Source organism: Dipodomys merriami, unplaced genomic scaffold (assembly GCF_024711535.1).
Source record: "Dipodomys merriami isolate MVZ:Mamm:240054 unplaced genomic scaffold, mDipMer1.0.p SCAF_1, whole genome shotgun sequence".
In the NCBI taxonomy this organism is placed as follows: domain Eukaryota; kingdom Metazoa; phylum Chordata; class Mammalia; order Rodentia; family Heteromyidae; genus Dipodomys; species Dipodomys merriami.
In genome coordinates, this window is record NW_027202270.1 from 17,727,391 (window position 1) to 17,746,759 (window position 19,369).

The 19,369-nt window shown below is 53.4% G+C and overlaps 1 protein-coding gene across 20 annotated transcripts in view; it reads left to right on the top strand.

The window, feature by feature from the left end:
• The window catches only part of Tns1 (tensin 1), a 161,721-nt gene that overhangs the window by 72,716 nt on the left and 69,636 nt on the right, over positions 1-19,369 (top strand). For 19 of the 20 annotated variants that reach the window (XM_070017457.1, XM_070017435.1, XM_070017513.1 and 16 more), the window contains 12 exons: positions 1,600-1,649; positions 3,533-3,704; positions 6,596-6,646; positions 7,390-7,512; positions 7,621-7,685; positions 8,363-8,446; positions 11,630-11,742; positions 12,451-12,511; positions 12,725-12,800; positions 13,891-14,020; positions 14,960-15,025; positions 16,169-16,285. In XM_070017457.1, coding sequence (XP_069873558.1) covers positions 1,600-1,649; positions 3,533-3,704; positions 6,596-6,646; positions 7,390-7,512; positions 7,621-7,685; positions 8,363-8,446; positions 11,630-11,742; positions 12,451-12,511; positions 12,725-12,800; positions 13,891-14,020; positions 14,960-15,025; positions 16,169-16,285 — 1,108 coding nt within the window. Of the gene's footprint in view, positions 1-1,599; positions 1,650-3,532; positions 3,705-6,595; positions 6,647-7,389; positions 7,513-7,620; positions 7,686-8,362; positions 8,447-11,629; positions 11,743-12,162; positions 12,195-12,450; positions 12,512-12,724; positions 12,801-13,890; positions 14,021-14,959; positions 15,026-16,168; positions 16,286-19,369 lie in introns of those variants that run through there. The other variant, XM_070017504.1, reaches the window with a different exon arrangement.

The window sequence follows — 19,369 nt, forward strand, 5'->3', positions numbered from 1 at the left end:
ACTTGAGCCACAGCTTGGCTTCTGGTTTTTTTGGATGGTTAATTGGAGATAAGAGTCTCATGAACTTTCCTGGCCAGGGCTGGTTTTGAACTGTGATCCTCAGATCAGAGGTGATCTGTTCTGCTCCAGGCTCAGAGGGCTGTGTCCCTGGCATGATGCTGGGGCCCAGAGCAACTGTCTGTGTGACCCCTGCTCTCCCCCCCCCCCCACTGCCCTGGGGAGTTTGGGTTTGGGCCATCTGCTTGGGGGTTGTTTTCTGAATTTTGTACAACTAACAACCTTGAAAATTGGAGTTGCTGAGCTGGTCTAACAGACATGGCGGGGGGGGGGGGGTTAGAAGTTTGACCCACTGCCACAGCACTTGATTCTGTTTTTATGATGTGTTCAGATTTTCTGACTCAAAACTTTCTTGAGCTGGGCACCGGTGGCTCACGCCTGTAATCCTAGCTACTCAGGAGGCTGAGATCCAAGGATCGCAGTTCAAAGCCAGCCTGGGCAGGGAAGTCCATGAGACTCTTATCGCCAATAAACCACCAGAAAACCGAAAGTGGTGCTGTGGCTCAAGTGGTACAGCACTCGCCTTGAGCTGAAGAGCTGAAGGACAGTGCCCAAGCCCAGAGTTCAAGCCCCATGTCCCCCCCCCAAAAAAAAAACAACTTTCTTGAAACTATGAGTAGTTACTATTTTTAGCAGTAGCAGGTATTCTTCCACTTGAGCCATCCCTCTAGCCCTTTATTTTTTGGATATAGCTTCTTTTGTTCCCCCAATTGGCCTCAGCTCTCCATCTCCCTTCCTGTGTCTTCCTCAGAGCTGGGATTATAGATTTTACCACCATTCCTAGTTTATTGGTAGAGATGGGTGTGTCTGTAACTTTTTGCCTGGGCTGGTCTTGAACTGTGATTGTCCAGATTTCTGCTTCTCAGGGATGACCTTTATGTATGTGTCTAGGCTGTACTTTGACCACATTCTACCCACACCTTGCCCTCTCAAAACTGGATCAAATGACTATGTTACTGCTTTTTGTTTTTGTTTTTGTTTTTTTTTGGGGGTCCGGTCATGGGGCCTGAACTCTGGGCCTGGGTGCTGTCCCTCAGCTCTTCAGCTCAAGGCTAGTGCTCTACCACTTGAGCTACAGCGCCACTTCTAGCTTTTTTTTTCTGCTTATGTGGTGCTGAGGAATCGAACCCAGGGCCTCAGGCACGCAAGGCAAGCGCTCTACCACTGAGCCACCTTCCCAGCCCTCTATGTTACTGCTTTTGAGGAGGGGAGGGGAGCAGGGGGTGACAGATTCCGAGCTGGATGGAGGGCTGTCCCTGCTGTCATCCGTGGCCTTCGAGGCTGTGAGGCTGTGATCCGTGTTTGTACGTGGGGTGACCACTGTGATGGCCCAGTGAGTCAGGACGGATTCAGTGAGTTAACAGGGTGTGCTTCAGCCCCGGTGGGAGGGTTTCTTGGAATCGGGAGCTTCTTTTTTCTGTCGCCTAGGGGCTTGCACCGAGGGGAGCATGCCCACAGGGGGCGGGGTGCCTCGGCACCCCAACTGCTCTTCTCCCTCGCCCCCTCCCCTCCATAATGCTGTGTCTCTTCTCTCCTACCCAGGGCATCACCAGAGTCACCCCAAGTCTCCAGCCCCAGCCGCAGCCCACCAGGTATGCTTGGCCCACCAGGGTGTGGGGAGAGGCAGCAGGTAGTGGGGTACCTCGTGCGTGGTCTCTAGTCATGCTTCGTCGGGGGGGGGTCCCCAGGACTGAGGACAGGAAGCTCCTGTGAGAGGTGGGGTGAATGGTCTTAGCTCTGAGGCAGACCATGAGCTGCGTTCTTGATTTACCTGCATGAGATCTTCCATACTTGCAAACAGGTAATGGTGCTGGCTGAGGAGGAGCCCAGGGCCAGCTGCCACCAGGCCTGTGCTAGATCCTGTTCTTAGAAGATGGGCTTTCTGCCTTTGGGGCCTCATGTGTGAAAGGAAAGTTCTCCACATGGGAACAGGGTTTCCACAGCCCTGTGCCCTGCAGCCCAGTCCTTTTGGACTATAGCCAGGTTCTGTGGCTTAGTCTCCCTCCCTCTCTGCCTCATCATCATCTCCAGAGACTCCCGAGATGAGTCAGTATGCCAGCCTGGGTGGGTGGCAGAAGCCTCTGGTGGTTCTGGCTCAGCTGCCAGCTGCCCAAAGACATGGCGGCTCTTTTAGGGTCCCTGGGGTGGTCTAGTCAGGAAGCAATACAGATCTTGTCCAGATGGTGGCGCTGCTCTGCCTTCCCATCTTCCATGGGATCCAGGCTGAGGGTGGGGCAGGTCGGAGCTCAGGACAGGCCCAGGCTGACTCCGGTCTGTCAGCCCAGTGTCCCCACCCCGGGAAAGACAGATACTGGGTTTATAAGTTTTCTGCCAATGCTGGCCTTTCCCAGAGCTCTCCTCAGAGGGGCTCTGGAGTGTGCGTGAGGGGACGCTGCATGTTTCCGGGACCCCTGCCCGGGTGTCTCCATGTTGAAGATGTTTGTGCATGGATGTGGTCCCTGCTAACACTCATTTCCCCCCCCCCCCCCCCCCAGAGAAACCATAGCTCATCCTTGGCCCCGGACCTGCAGGTCTGGATTCTTGTAGGCTTCTCTGCCACAGGCCTTGGGCTTACCAGTTCTAGGGACCCCCTCTCTCTCAGCTCCCCTACCCTAGTCTCTATTCTACACAGTTATAGTGTTGGCAGAATGGGATTGGAGGGTTGTCCAGTTGGCTAGAGGAGGTGAGCTGGGGTGTGGCTCAGCGGTACAGCACTTGCCTAGCGCGTCCAAGATCCTGGGGTCCATCTAGGGTTCCATCTCTAGTTTCCCCTCCCATGGGAGAAAAGCCAGGAGATGTGTACAGATGTGAGGCCCCTGGCCCCCTTAGCTCACGGGGAGCCCACCTCTTGAGAACCTGCTCTTACCGGCAGCAGCACACCAACACCCTCAGGACTCCGGGGCCCTTAGAAAGCAGGGAGGCTGCAGCCAAGAAGCGGCCCTGCAGGGGTGGGGAGAGGCAGGACAAAGGGCGGCATCGGCCTGCCTGAGGGAGGGCTGGGGCACTCACCACGTCTGGCTGCCCTGGAGCCCACATGGGCCAGTCACCTGAGCGCCGCCTCCTTTCCTGAGACCTCTCCTGACCCATCCTAGCAGGACCAAGGGGGAGGCAGGAGAAGGCTTGGCGGGGGTGTTGGGAGCACCTGACAAGGCCCTTCTTCCTCTTCTGGATCCTCTGGAGACAGGCCTGAGCTCCTGGGCTCTTGGTTGGGCAGGTCCTGGCCTCCCAGCCTGGTCTCAGGCCCTCACTGGCCCTGGACCTGCTTGCTGAGTCTGGCGCTCTCAGCCTCTCACACTGGCCTCTTATGGGGAGCTTCTGGCTTTGCCCATGAGGCCAGGGATCTGTCGAGCTCCCTGGCTGGACATGGAGAGCTCATGTCTCGAATGCCAGGGTGCAGGCCTCTGAAGCTTGCCCTGGGGCTGGATTCCGATCTGACACCTCCTTCCCCACCCTGGCTGGCTCACTGTCTCCCTAGAAACATGAGCGGAAGCAGGACGGTGGAGGACAGCTGTGAGCTGGACCTGGTGTACGTCACGGAGAGGATCATTGCCGTGTCCTTCCCCAGCACGGCCAACGAGGACAACTTCCGCAGCAACCTCCGCCAGGTGGCCCACATGCTCAAGTCCAAGCATGGAGGCAGCTACCTGGTAAGATGGCGGTGGCAGCTCCCCTGGACCCCACCCTCCACCCGCCTCGTGCCTCTCTGCTGTCCTTGGTGTTTCCTGGGTATCTCTTGTGGCCTGAGTCTTCAACCCTCTCCAGACGGTGCCAGTTCTAAGGAGAACACCTGCAGCCAGACAGAGCTGCTGGAACTAAGCAGTGTGTGTGTGTGTGTGTGTGTGTGTGTGTGTGTGTGTGTGTGTGTGTGTGTGTGTGTGTGTGTGTGTGTCTGGAGAAGAGAATAGCAACACAAGTTAGGCTTTGGAGCATTTCCTTGGAGCCAAATCCTGTTTCCTGCAGAATAGCCCTGGACATCAGGCACTTCCTAGAGCCAAAACATGGGATTCTGGGCTAAGCCTCAGAGTCTGGGGGGCAAAGCTGGTATTGGTTTTCCTGGGACACTGTAGGGCTGACTTTGGGAACCTTGTGGCTGGCCCTCAGGAGTCGTTGGAGGCCATGTGACTTGTGTGGGCAAGATGGCTGGGGATGTGCCTTTGATGCAGGAAGGGTCACCCACCTTTGGCCCAGGGTGAGGCTCAGGTCCCGTTGACAGCAAGATGCATGTGGCTGACCCAGGCGCCAGCTGTAAGCACTGTGCTCGGGTGTTTGCGTGGAGCTGGGCGGGGAGGCTAGTGCGTGTGTACCAGGGCTGCAGAAGCAAGTGGCCACGCATGTCCTGTGTCACAGGGCTGGAAGCTAGAGGTCTGGAATCAAGGCATCCCCAGGGTCATGTTCCCTGAGGACTCCTCTCTTGTCTCTTTCGGGCTTCAGATGGCAACCAGTACTGGGCCCTCCTGGCTTGTCACCTGTCACCATTCTCTGCCTCCTCAGTCCTCCCTGGGCCACTAGGCGTGTCCCCTCCTCTTGTGACAGGGACATCCGTTGTCAGAGTTAGGACCACCGCAAACCCAGGAGAATCAAACATTGGAGATCCTTAACTGCCTACAAAGGCCTTATTTTAACTATGACCATACTGTGAAGGTCAAGTGGGCATGAATTTTGGGGGACATTTTCAGCTTACTACAGAAACCCATCTAGTAGCATGGCTGGAAATGTCAGAAAGTCCTGGGAAAGGACTTTCTGAGTCAAATCTTGACTCTGCTTGTTAACCATGTGATCTTGGCCCTTTTGCTTCACGGATCCACAGAGCAGCTGTTAATACTCCTCACCTCAGCCAGCTTCTGAGAGGAGGAAGCCAATCAGATGTAAAGTCCCTGGCACGGGCTAGCAGGTGGTGGGCACTCACTGATTGGTAGCCATTCTTAATGTAATGGAGGGTTCAGGAGTCGCTGAGAAGCACCCTAATGCTTGCCTGATTCCAGGAACACAGGATTCAGTGGGTTGCTGTGTTGTCACAGCTCTGTCCATCCTGTCCATCCCAGGCCAGGCTGTCCTCTCTTCTCCCAGGTGTTGACGGTGACATGGTGGCCTTGGCATTTCCGGACAGTGGGTGGAGATGAGCAGTTGTGCTCACCCTCATGGAGGGGAGGGAAGAACCCTGGGAGCAGGGGCTTCCCACGGGGTGTGGCTAGGCGAGGAGGGGCACGTGCTGGGAGAGGTAGGTCCAGGTCTGTGAGGGCCCCCCAGGGTGCTATGCACCCTCTGAAGGAGGGTGTCTGGGAAAGGGAAGTTGCATTATTATGTGATGATTCTAAAGTTAGAGAGGAAAGTGGAAAATGGAAATGGTCACATGCTGGCTATTTATACCACCAGCGGGGTTCTGTTCCTGCTCATCTTCTATCAGGATCTCTGCTCATGAGTGGTGTGGTCATTCATGGGGTGTGACCAGTAGGGCATGGTCAGTCATGAGGGGTGTGGCCTCCATGAGGGGTGTGGTCAATCCTGAGGGGTGTGGCCTTCCATGAGGGGTGTGGTCATTCATGAGGGGCGTGGCCTCTCATGAGGGGTGTGGCCATTCATGAGGGCTGTAGTCATTCATGTGGGGTGTGGCCTCCCATGAGGGGTGAGGTTATTCATGAGGGGCGTGGCCTCCCATGGGGGCTGTGGTCAGTCCTGAGGGGTGTGGCCTTCCATGAGGGGCGTGGCCTCACCCCTCTGGTTTCTTTTTTTTTAAATTTTTGCTGTAAAGGTGATGTAGGTAACTTTTTTTTTTCTCCCAGTTTTTCCCCTCCCGGACTCTCTTCTCCCATGTTGTATAGTTCTTTTCCAACATGGTGTCTAGTGGGTATCACTGCTGAATTAGTTCACCATTTGTCCCACCATTTCTGTGCTTCTCCTCCCCCTCCCCAACTCAGATATACTACATACAAGGCAAAAAGTTACAGAAATAGAGCTGGGAAGGTGGCTCAGTGGTAGAGCACTTGCCTTGCATGCCTGAGGCCCTGGGTTCGATTCCTCAGCACCACATAAGCAAAAAGAAAAAAGCCAGAAGTGGCACTGTGGCTCAAGTGGTAGAGCGCTAGCCTTGAGCCGAAGAGCTGAGGGACAGCGTCCAGGCCCAGAGTTCAGGCCCCACGACCGGACCCCCCCCCCAAAAAAAGGTACAGAAATAAAAAAAACTGAGACAAAGGGAAAAACAGAAAAAAAGGTACCACAAAAAGTAAAAAAAAACAAAACCAAAAAACAAAACTTCTTGTTTCCTATCTTGACCTTGTTGGGCAATCTGTATTCAGCCATGAACAGAATTTCAATCAGGAAGGGAGTGACAGGTAGCACCGGAGAGCCAAGTACTTCTGTCTGGCAGATGGCCCAGGACCCTGCCTGCTAGGGCTCCTTGCAGCTCTGCCTGGCCATTACTGGGGTTAGAGGAGCTGGAAATGACACCCCCATACCCTGGTGACCAGGGGGTATCCTTGCTGCCTCTCCCCTCCCCCAGCCCTCCTGATCCTCACCTCCTCTGTCCCTTCCGTCCTTTTAGCTGTTTAACCTCTCTGAGCGGAGACCTGACATCACGAAGCTTCACACCAAGGTGAGCCTATGGCTGTTTTGGGGTGACTTCATTTTGTTGGGGACAGCAGGAGAATGGGGGATTTACCCTCTGAAATCACAGGGAAAAGCTAGAAAAGCCCGTTCCAAGTTCAAGTACCACCTTATACCAGAATTTTCAGTTCTTAGATTCAAGTGGTTCCTGCAGCCTGTGCTTACACTGTTTGCTCACTGGGTTGTGTGGGGTATTGCTGTAGTCTTTGCCTCTGTCCCTCACATCTTCCATTCACAGTCTGTCCTGGATTCTGGTCTCTCAGTAGAATACAAAGTGGACAGGTGGTAAGGCGTCCTGTGTAGTCCCAGACAGAGGCTCTTTTATTCAACATGCTGTGAGTTTAGAAAGGGCTGGAGGAATCCACAGTTGATGTCAAGAGTCACCCTGTGTGCTCTCAGACTTCTCCTGGCTGGCCCCCCTAATGAAGAGCTATGAGCACTAGGAAGCTCTTTCTCTTCTCTTTTCTCTGTAAGGGAGGGGCTGGAGGGCTGGGCTGGGGCCCTCAGCAGGTCAGGCCTGAAAGTCAAGGTTAGGAGAGGAGTGGGGACTTCATGAGGCCCCCCAGGGAGTCTGTGGTGCTTTAGCTTGGAGCCTGGGGCCTCCAGGCCAGGCTGGTGGCCTTTGCCTGCTTCCCAGAAGGGCTGACAAGCAGGACGAGGCCCAGCTGCTGGTGGTGCTGCCCCGGCTGGCCCGCTGGCCCGTCCTCTCCTCACTCTTGGCGGGGGACACAGGTCCTGGAATTCGGCTGGCCTGACCTACACACTCCGGCGCTGGAGAAGATCTGCAGCGTCTGCAAGGCCATGGACACGTGGCTCAACGCTGACCCCCATAACGTTGTTGTCCTACACAACAAGGTAAGAGCCCTGCCTCCTCCTCCTCCTCCTCCTCCTGGAGTCTGGAATCGTTCTGGGGCAGCAGGGACTGCCTGAGAACGGAATGACAAGCTTTTCTTCCTCTTTCAGGGAAACCGAGGCAGGATCGGTGTGGTCATTGCGGCTTACATGCATTACAGCAACATCTCTGCCAGGTCAGTGCCCTGACCAGCCTTCTGCGCAGTGTCACCCTTCCGGCCATCATGGTCTCTGCCTTGCTTGGGGTAGGAGGGGGTATAAGGCCTTGAGGGGCACAGGAGGCCCCAGAATTGGAGAAGGCACCTGCCCACAATTCTGAGGTAGACAGAGCCTGGGCACAGACGGCACAGGAAGTAGAGTCTATTCCAACCTGGCCATGGAAGCTGTGGGGGCCCGCCCCCCCAGCAGCTTCTGGGGGCCACTTGTCCCAGCTGCCTTCTCATTGGCTGGGTGAGCAGAGAGGGAAGACAGGCAGTGAGGGTGGAGGAGCTACCATGTGAGCCCGCCTTTTATTTAAATGTGGTCTCTCCAGCACCCTGGGAGGACCCATAGGGTCCTTCTTTCTAAGGTGTTAACTTCAGTCTCCACCAAAGCTCAGAGGAAGGTGTGATGATCACCGGCACCTGACAGGTGATAATTCAGAAGAACCAAGAGTCACAGTTAGTAAGTGGAGATTTGAGTTGGTGGTCCAAGCTGAGCTGAAGGTACACAGCATGGCCGGAGGTCTGCCCCCCCTCACCAGGTACCAGGCACCAGCCGCGAGGCTCTTCAGGTCTAGGGGAACAGCATTAAGGGGACGAGGAGCTCTTGGCTGTGGGCATTGGCTCCTCTGACTGTCCCTCTCTCCCCACAGTGCGGACCAGGCTCTCGATCGATTTGCCATGAAGCGGTTCTACGAAGATAAGATTGTGCCCATCGGCCAGCCATCACAGAGAAGGTGGGCCTCCAGAACTCACAGCCCAGGGCATACGTGATGTATAGGGGGTGGTGGTGGGAGGGCTGTGTACTTAGGGCTTAGTTGGAGTGGACCAGTCTAGAGCGGTGAGGACTCAGGACAAAGCCTTCATTGTAGCCCATGTGTGTGTCCTCAGGCCAGCTTCAGAGGCTTCTGCCTGAAGCCAAAGCATGGGTCTGGTGGCAGGTGCAGTGAACGAAGGCATATACTGTCCTTTTTTGGAGTGTGCTTATATTAGGGCTTGAGCACAAGGCTTGGGTGCTGGCGCTGTTCCTTAGATTAGTTTTTTTTGTCTCAAGGCTGGTACTCTACCACTTGAGTCACTGTTCTACTTCTGGCTTTTGGTGGGTAATTGGAGATATGAGTGAGTTTCCTGCCTGGGCGTGGCTTTGACCCATGAGTTTCAGATCTCAGCCTCCTGAGTAGTTAGGGTAACAGGCATGAGCCACCAGAGCCTGGCTGCATGTGCTGTTGTCAAGGACAGGATGGTTTCCATGTGGGGATGAGCCTGCAGCACGCTGATGCCCCTGCTGTCCATGCTGGGAGTCACAGAGACCCACCCCGGGGTCACTCTCTGTTGGGAGCATTTACAGTACATTGCTAAGGGTGGCCACCATGGAGCTCACTGAAGTCTCTTAATTACCCAGGTGGGAAGCAGGACTGGCATGGATCTGTGTAACTCAAGCTATAGGCACTGGGATGTTTAGGTGAACAGGACATAGTCCCTTCCCTTAGGGAGCTGATGGTCTACAGAGAGAGAGGGGTGGGGGAGGGAGACCAGAAACAAGTGACCTTATATACTAGCCAGGGCTAGGTAGCCTGCTGAGACGAATGGCTAGCTTCACACACCAGACCTGCTGGCAAGGGGTGGGGCTATTTTAGTGGGGGCTGTCAGAGGCGATTTTGAGACTTAGTGAGGATAATCTTCAGGATCTGGGACATCCTCATTTTATGAGGAACCTGGGGGGGGGGGAGCTAGGACAATTGGTGGCAGAGCCAGCAGGTACATTAGGATGAGTACCAGCTGGCCAGGGCTGGCCTCCAATCTGCAGTATACTTATCACTGACGAGAAGGCTATGGCTCTGTGGGCAGGCAATGGTCAGGTGGTCACGGGGGACAGTGTAGCCGCCACTAGAATGTTAGGGAACCCAGACAAAACTGATGATCTGGAGTGTAAGACTCAGGCCTGCCTGCCTGTGGTATGTCGGCTCAGTTCTGCAGAATCTGTCAAGCTCAGAGGGCTCAGGCTGAGCTTCTTGTGGGAGGTACCAAGTTCACAAGTAAAAGATCCTTCCAGATAATGATAAGTATGTGTGTGGGCGTGCATGTGGTACACTGATAGTGGGTCTTGAATTCAGGGCCTGGGCACTGTCCCTTAGCTTTTTCACTCAAGGCGGGTGCTCTATCACTGGAGCCACAGCTCCAATTCAGGCATTTTTCTGGTTAAGTGGAGATAAGAGTCTTACATACTTGCCTGCCCCGGCTGGCTTTATTTCATGTTCCTCAGATCTCAGCCTCCTGAGTAGTGAGGATTATAACCATAAGCCACCAGTGCAGAAAATTCCGCTGAGGCCCCAGATACAGCAGCTGAGGATTAGTGAGAATGTTCCCAGGGAGGAGGAGAGCACTACTGGCCAAGTACCGGCTCCTGGGCTCCTGGCTGCATGGCTGCTGCATGGCGTGACCCTTGACCTTGAAAGGTTAAGGATGTGGATGGAGACACATGCTGAGGGTGGAGAGCAGGATCGTCTGGTGTGAGAGTGGTTCCTTTGGTATTCTGCTTGTGCTTTCATTTCAGCTGGAGTGTGTGTGTGTGTGTGTGTGTGTGTGTGTGCATGCACACACACATACCATCTTCCTGCAGTGGCTATCGGGTGCCTGCTGAGGCTGGACCGCCCTATCTCCCCACATGTGAAAGTGCAGCCCGAGGGTTTCCTATGTTTGTGGTCACTTTCCCTCCCTCCTGTCAGTGTTGCCAACAGTGAATGGGAGCAGCTGGAGGGAAGGAGAATGGGGGGGGAGGAGTGGAGGGACAACTTTGCTTGCAGCTCCCCCATTCATTGTCACCCGCTCTATGACTCATTGTCCCCAGCACACAGACATATCCTGTTGGCGCCAATAGGAGATCTGATGGGAACTTGCCATTCCAGGTTTCCGATTTAAGTAATGGGACTGGGGGCTGGGCAGGGTCCTGAATAGGAGCTGGGCTGCCCATCAGATTATCTTGGTAGTTTGAAGTGGCTCCACCCAGGCTCAGGGACGGAGGCCTGTGGGGCTGGAGGTATGCCAAGGAGCCAAGGGGGGGAGGGGGGGCGTACTGTCATGGTCATGCATTTCCGGTTCCACCCTCCTCATAGGGCTGTTAGCTTCCCAGGAACCTCAGGTTGAATTTGATTGGTCTGTCTGACTCAGCCTGGTGTTCCTTGGCCAATCAGAAAGAGAGGAAGTGCCAATCAATCATTCAGGTGGATGCACTGGACCTCAGACTTATTTCTTTCCCTCCTACCCAAGCCTTGTGTGTCTTTGGGAGTCCAGTGTCCCTTCCTGGGACATCTAATTTTTCCTTTTTATCTGTAAGGAAGGGAAGTGTGTCAGGCCTTTCAACAGTAACATCTTTGTGAAAAAGAATATGGGCTGTTACCCCTGGAGATTAGATACTTATTGGAAGTTAGTTATCACAAATCCCAAATGAAGAGACTGATCTTCTGTAATTGTTAGCATGGCACAAAGCACTGTAATTATTAATGAAGCACTAATTATTTTCTGGATGACCCTGTGTCTCGAGGGTGTGAGGGCAGAACCAAAACAGAAGTACAAAATTGGGACAAGAATAAGCATAGGCTTGGTTGGCTCAGTGTGAAGCTATCTGAGATGCTTGCTAGTCGATAAACTTGCCTTGTTCAGAAGGAATTTTGGCCGATGGAGGGTTCCCTGGGCTGGGAGTGAGTCAGGAAGAGACCACCAGGGGGTGCTGTAGAACTCCAAGTGGGTACCTTGGTCTAGATGCAGGTTTTTGTATTCCCTGTTCTGTTTTGATTTTCTTCCTGGAACTTGAAGCAGGCCGGGAGGGAGTCCTGCTCTGGAGAATATTCCTGCAGAAATGAGAACAGGGAAAACTGTACCAATCCAGGCCCCTCCCTGAAGCCACCTTTTCCCTGTGGCAGGTACGTGCATTACTTCAGCGGCCTGCTCTCCGGCTCCATCAAAATGAACAACAAGCCCCTGTTTCTGCACCATGTCATCATGCACGGCATCCCTAACTTTGAGTCTAAAGGAGGTAACTGCTTTAGCCCTCCCCTTCCTTCTGCCTAGCTTGCTGTCCTTCTCCTTGGCTTAGGAGGCAGGAGGGGGTGGTCAGGATGTCTTAAGCTGGGGAGGCCAAAGGCCTGGTGTTGGCCTTTCCAACCATCACTTCTTGACTACTTTTTTTTTTTTTTTAATTTAAAATTGTTGATGGCACTGAGATTTGAACTCAGGGCCTCACGCTTGTTAGGCTTGTGCTCGACCATGTGAGCACATCTTAGTCCCTTTTTTACTTTCATCATGGAGTCTCAGTTTATGCTCAGGCCAGTCTGGGAACTGTTGTCTTCCTACTTGTGTTTCCTCATGTCACTGGGGATGGCGGGCGTGTACCACCATGCCTGCCCATTGGTTGTGATGGAGTCACACAAACTTTATTTTGCATAGAGTGCCCTGGAACTGTGATTCCTCCGGACCTTGGCCTCCCAGGTAGGTAGGATGTTAGTCCATTCATCTGCAAATGGCCTCCATACAGAGTCTAGGTAGATAGTGTTAGATGTAGCAAAGTTTTATCAAGTTAAAATGACTTACAAATAGAAAGTTAGTATGTTCCCCCCTTTCTACTTCCTCCTTTTCTCTTCCCCAATTCCTCTCTCCCTTCCATTCTCTCTCTTCCTTCACCCTGTCCTCTCTCCTCCTTCCCATTATGTGTGCTTCTGAGCTAACATCCACCCATCTCTGACAGGGTGTCGGCCATTTCTCCGCATCTACCAAGCCATGCAACCTGTTTACACCTCTGGCATCTAGTAAGTGGCCCATGGAAGCTGAATGTCCAAGGCCCGGGCTGAGGATCCAAGAGTGGGAGACCGAAGGCTGCCCACACCTCTTCTTCCCACGAGGGGTGGAGGGAGGAAGAGAGTGTGGGTTCCTAGCAGCTCTGTGTAGAGGGACGGTGGGGAAAGCACGCAGTCCCTCCCCGCTGTAACCCTCTTCCTCCACCCACCTCTCCCCTCCCCCAGCAACATCCCAGGGGACAGCCAGACCAGCATCTGCATCACTATCGAACCAGGCCTGCTCCTGAAGGGAGACATCTTGGTGAGGGCCGACTTCCCTTTCAGCGTACCTCTTCTCTCTTCCTGTGTCACTTCCTCCCCCTGGGGACATGGTGGTCTTTTCTGGTAGGCTGTGGGGCTTAGAATTCTGGGCTCCTAGGTCCTGCAGCGCTGCCCAGATTCTAACAGCCTTGGTCCCCTCTCCTGTCCTGGCCTTGGTGTCCTTTCCCTGGGAACTACTCAGATTTCTTTTTCTTTAAAAAAAAATAAGCAGTCACATTTATTCTCTAATACCTCATTTAATTATACCTTGTAAAGACCGTTGAAATGTTATCAGTTTAATTACATTCATTGAATCAAGTTATTAGCAAATGAGCATCACTTGACCGTTGTCAGATTTGGGGAACTGTGCTGATTCGTTCATAAAACAGATTATTGTGACACTTACTTAACGTGAGTAAGCCAACTGTACTTCTCAATACTTCACTAAATCAAAAGAGGAATGTAGCAGAATCCTAAAAACCCAAAGTGAAAACGATAATGTAACTAACCCAAAGCCCTTCCCCACCCCCCTTTTTGGGGATGCAGGTCCTGGGGCTTAAGCTCAGGGCTTGGGTATTGTCCCTGAGCAGCGTTGGCTCAAGGCTAGTGCTCTACCACTTGAGCCACAGCACCACTTCTGAGCTTTTTTGGAGGTAGTTTATTGGAAATAAGAGTCCACAGACTTTCCTGCCTGGGCTGGCTTTGAACCACAATCCTCAGATCTCAGCCTCCTGAGTAACTAGGATTACAAGTGTGAGCCACCTGCACTGTATGACAAATACTTGGATTTCTAGAGATTTGCCACTTAGTATTTACCTTCTGGGTCCCTATTGGTGTCAATGATGCTTTGATTCTAACTTTAATCTTGCCTGCTGCAGGCAAGCCTGCTCTTTTGCTATTCCCCCGTGTGTATGGGACCTTCCTAGGACAGTTCAGGACTAGTCCCTTGGCTGTTCCAGAAGTTTCCTCAGAGCTCTGAGCTCTAAGACCTCTTGATCATGGGTTTGGGTGAAGCTTGGGGCTCAGTGAAGCCAATCAGGAAGCTCTCCTGGGGCCTGACTCCCCAACCCTTGCCCCCTTACCTCCCCCAGCTGAAGTGCTACCACAAGAAGTTCCGCAGCCCAGCCCGGGACGTCATCTTCCGTGTGCAGTTCCACACCTGTGCCATTCATGACTTGGGAGTTGTGTTTGGGAAGGAGGACCTTGATGATGCCTTCAAAGGTGGGCTTCCCGAGCGGGGCTGCTGTGGCTCTGAGCAGAGCCCAGGGTGAGGAGATGCAGTGGGTTCCTGCGGTGGTGAGCTCCACCGTCCACTAGGTGTTGGGTTCCTAGTGATGTGGGAGGGAAGTGACTGGAAATTAGAACAGAGTTAAAACTGGGGTTGCCTGGGGCTTCAGGCTGCAGTCACTTCCTCTGGGACTAGGGCTACTTCAGACGGTGTACCTCCGCCTCCTCTTTGTCCCACATCTCTCTTCTTCATTCTCTCCTCCTGCTCTCTCCAGTATGGCCTGTGGAAAGTCATTTTTTCAGCCTCCACTGAGCCACACAAGCTTGAGATCCCTGATACTCAGGAGGTGGAGGTCAGAGGATCCCATCTGAGGTTGGCCTGGGAAAAAGTACAAGAGGAGCCCTTACCTAAGAAACAAACTAAAGTAGAAAGGGCTGGGGGTGTCGCCCAAATAGCAGCACTTCCTTAGTAGGCAAGTTACTTCAGGCAAATAGCACAGGGGTTAGGGTAGGCAGGAGCTATGATTTCATTATGCATGTATATACACAAACAGATATAAACATGTTAATTATTATCATATCATTAGCCATATACCTATGACTTCATTTTTCTGTTTTGTTTTGTCTGGGTTGTGGGGCTTGAACTCAGAGCCTGGGTGTTGTCCCTCAGCTCTTTTGCTCCAAGTTAGCTCTCTACTACTTGGGCCACAACTTTACTTCTGGTTTTCTAGTGCTTCATTGGAGATAACAGGCTCAGACTTTGCTGCCTGGGCTGGCTTTGAACCGCAAACCTGAGATCTCAGCCTCCTGAGTAGCTGGGATTGCAGATGCGAGCCACCAGTACCTGGATATGACTTCATTTTTTAGAATCTTTTCTGGAGTCCTTTTTGGGAATTCATTGCTTGTTTTTGTATTTCCTTGTCTTTTTTGTAGATGATCGATTTCCAGAATATGGCAAAGTGGAGTTTGTGTTTTCTTATGGGCCAGAGAAAATTCAAGGTATTCACAGAAGTTCTAATTCATTCTTGTGTCCCTTCCCTCCATCCTCACCTGTCCCTCTTGCTCCTTACCATCCTGCCACTAGTCAGCTCTATACATACCAGGTTACCTGTGCTTGAGAAGTGGGCCAGCCGACCAGGAGCTCAGGATCACAGTGGACCCCCAGCTAAAAAGGAACCAGTCGCTTAATCTCCGGATTATAAAAAGATACAAAAAGCTGACAAGAGAAGCACTGGCTTGGACAAACTGTTCTGGTCCCATTAAGTCACCACCTGGTTATAGTCAGAGCCCGAGGGCTTTGCTGAGTGGAAGGAATAGCCAGCAGAGCCGCTCGGAGGTGCTGGAGAAGGAGGGTTATTTATGAGAACTGAGGTGATTCAACCTCAAAGGCCAATTTAATAATAGCTTTAAGCCTCTAGCCTAAATACAGGGACCAGTTGTTCATCTTATTTGAAGATATCATGAGAGGAGATGAAGATAGGTGATAGGCAGAGACACTCTGGATAGACCAAAAGGAAGGACTGCCAAGCCAGAAAAGTAGCTCACTGATTAGTCAACCCTCTGAGGATGAGGAAGAGACTCCGCCTCTCCCTAGAGATGTCTGTCTGGAATGGAAAGCATTTTAAGCAAGCTGGCCATGGCCTTTGAGGGGCTCTGTGGCCTCTCACTGTGGAGGCTGTGATTTCTCTGCTGTCATGGGCCCCCGGGAGCTCATGACAAGCCTGTCCCGTATTCCTTTCTCTGGGCTCCAGGGCACATGTGTCGCTCCTTGGCTTTAGAGGTCCCAGAAAAGAAGAAAGAGGCAGACGAACCAGTGGAGGGGGGGAGGGGAAGGGGGCAAGGAGGGGGTGCCCTGTTGTCTTTAGAAGGTCTTCATTCATCAGTGTCCTGTCCTGATTTACCCCCTGACCCAGTGTGAGTTCAGGGATGCAGGCAGCCAGACCCCTGGGTTCTCCACCCAGGCCCAGCCCCCAGCTCCCCACCCCCGCCAAGCTCAGGAACAGGGAAGTCCCTCTGGAACATCCCTGGGGGTACTTGTTGACTTGCTGTGTTTCCAGCTGTTGATCCCTTCTCCCTTCTCCCCTCTCCCCACCATCTCCCCTTCCTGGCCCTTCCCCCCTCCCTATTTCTCATCCCACTCAGGCATGGAGCACCTGGAGAACGGGCCAAGCGTGTCTGTGGACTACAATACCTCCGACCCCCTCATCCGCTGGGATTCCTACGACAACTTCAGTGGGCACCGTGAGGATGGCATGGAGGGTAGGTGGGGACCAGGGGCTTGCCAGCCCCTCTTGGAACTGTACGGCCCTGGTTCTCTTGGAGAGCAGGCCTCCTGGAGGAGGGGGGCTTAAGCAAACCTTAAGCAGAACTCCTAATACTGCCCCCCACACACACCCACACACCTTTACTACATTTCTTTCAAACCCATTGTTGGGTTTCTTCAGGCTCACGCCTGCGTTCTCTGAGGTCCAGCACTGGGGACTTATGTGCAGCCTCTGGGCCCTCTGAACTTTCATCAACGGCCAAGGAAAGTGTTCGGGAGCTGGAATCAAAGCCATCAAGGCTGCAGAATTGCAATCCATGCATGTTTAATTGAGCTCTAAAGCCTAACATTATCGTGGATGGTCAGCTGTAAGTCAGACAGTCAGGGAGCTCTCTGTATTTCTGTTTGGCTGCTCATTTGTGTAATGGGATGGGAGTGGAGCTCTAGAAAGTATGCCTACCCACAATGAGCTTGCCTAGATCCCTGGAGTCTTTTATTTATTTTTAATTTTTGGTATTGTGATATGAACTCAGGGCCTAGCACTTGCCTAACCAGTGTTCTATCCCTTGAGTCGCATCCCAAGCTCTTACTTTTGCTTTAGTTATTATTATTTTTGGAGATAAGCTCTCCTGCTTTTGCCCAGGGCTTTTGCTCCGGAGCTGGATCTCTGGGCCATGTGGCAGCACTGGGGAAGGGGGAGGATCAGGGCTGAGGAGCTCTGGCCAGTCTTCCTCACGTAAGGTTTGGACTTCATGGCTTCATTTTGAAAGCCTTCTGGCAGAGACAGCAGAATGAGTAGTAAATTTCAGAGAGGTGGGAAGAGAGGGGATGGTTGGACGAGAACTTAAGGCCCAGTGAGGCTGCATTCTTTCTGTACAACATCGCAGGATTGGCTGCTGTGTCCTCCTATCTGTCCCCATAGCTTCCTGCCCCCCTCTGGGGCTGCCTTCTTGTCTTTTCAGTTGGAGACCCTGCTCCCCCAAGCTCTCCTCTTCCTTGCATCCCATCCATCTCCTGGGGTGGGAGTGGGGACCCAGGAGGAAGCAGACGCTGAAACAAATTCGCTCTGAAGCCCATGCCTGCAGCCTCATTCTTAGTTCTGGGTTGTTTGCATTTTTAACAAGAACACTTGGCAATTTGAAGGAATTTTTAATGCCTCCCCATCTCTTCCCTGGTGCAGATTCAATGTGATGATAAATGTAAAAACACTGAGTGAACTACAAAGTGCCAGGCAAATCAAAAGTAAAACAATGAAGGGCCAGGAGGAAAGACGGGGCTCCAGGGAAGGAAGGAGGACAGACAGGGCAAGAGGAGGCAGGGTGGGGGGGAGGAGAGGAGAGGCTGGCATGGAGGGACCCTGGCCTGGCTCTCCTGCCCCTGGCTCTTCCTCTCCAGCAGGGGAAATGGAGCCAGTGTAACCTTTGGCCAGTTAAAGGTCAGCTCATTGCACCAGGACAGAGGGGCTCCTGTCTGGAGGCCGAGAGGCTGGCTCTCTGCCTGGGGGTGAGATGCTCATGCTCTGCCAGCCCCTTCTCTTCCCTGGCCTAGCCTGCTGAGCTGGGACAGCCGCCAGTGGACAGCCTGCCCTCTGCCTCTACTGTGGCTCCCTGTGCCCTGCTGGTGGGTGTGTCCCAGCAAGGAAGGGAGGAGCTAGACTCAACTCTGTGTGGGAGCAGGGACAGTACCTCAGTTGTGCCCCTGGAGCTGGCTTAGGGGTGAGAGGGAAGCGGGAGGCCCGTGTGGCTCCCTAGTTGGGTAGTGCGTCTGCCTCTCATGTGTGAGCAGGGATAAGGCACCTGACTTTTCGGATTCCAGGGTACTGGAGATGGCACCCCTTGGGGCGTGGCAGGGAGTATGGCTGTGCAGAGAGGTCCCTGTGCTGTGTGTGTGGTGTGGGGGGGACCAACATGGGGGATGATGAAGTGTCCTGGGCAGCTTTGCCTGGTCTCTGCAGAGATTCTAGATGGGGGTCAGGATGAGTACTACAAAACCAGACCTGAGTTCAGGTTGACCCTTGGACACACCTGTCTTGTCGAAAGGACTGAGCCTCTCTGGTCTTTGCTTGCGTGTCTACACAGATCCTCACAGCCAGGTGCAGAGGTCAGGAGTGTGGCATCAGGGCAAAGTGCTGCCCATTGGGGCCTCAGTTTGCTGGGCCAGGATTCAGCCAGCAAGTGTGTGTGTGTGTGTGTGTGTGTGTGTGTGTGTGTGTGTGTGTGTGTGTGTGTGTGTGTGTGCCAGCAAGTGTGTGTGTGTGTGTGTGTGTGTGTGTGTGTGTGTGTGTGTGTGTGTGTGTCCTGGGGCTTGAACTCATGGCCTGGATGCTATCCCTGAGCTTTTGTGCTCAAGGCTAATACTCTACCACTTGACCCACAACTCCATTTCTGGCTGTTTGGTGGTTAACTGCAGATGAGAGTCTTACAGACTTTCCTGCCCAGGCTGGCAGTGATCCTCAGATCTCACTTTCTAAGCAGCTAGGATTATAGGTGTGAGCCACCGGCACTCAGCAGCAAATCCTTTTGGGTGCCTTGTGGGAAGCAGGAACGGGAGAGCCACTGCCTACGTGAGTCGCTGACACACCAGCAGTGACGGGGACCAGTACTTCAGGAGTCTGCAGACAGGGAGAAGAGGCCTAGACCCTCCACGCATGAGCCGTGCTGCCAGGAGCTCCATGGCTGCTCCTGGGTGGGGTGGGGAGCCAGGCACAGATGGTTGAGTCCCTCCCAGATCTGCCAGCCTAGTCAGGAGCTGTTCCAGGTGTGGAGCGCCATGCTGACCATACTTCTGCCTGTGTCCGGCCACTGGTCTCCATGGGTCCTTGACTGAGCTTGGGCCAGTGTCTGTCCCTCTGTGAATCCCACTACTTGGCTCATAGTGTCCAGGGTGGGTAGGGGATGAGGGGGCGCCCAAGGCGGGGAGCAGCAGCTCATAGCTCTTTGGGTGTGCTGTGGGAAGGGGCAGGAGGAGGGGCCCTGAGCTGGTGATGGGGTGAGGGTGTCACCTCTGGCCTGTGTCCTCTAAAGTGCCACCATCCTGGCAGCACTGGCCTCTGAAGCCCCCTGTGTGACTCCGCTCAGGTC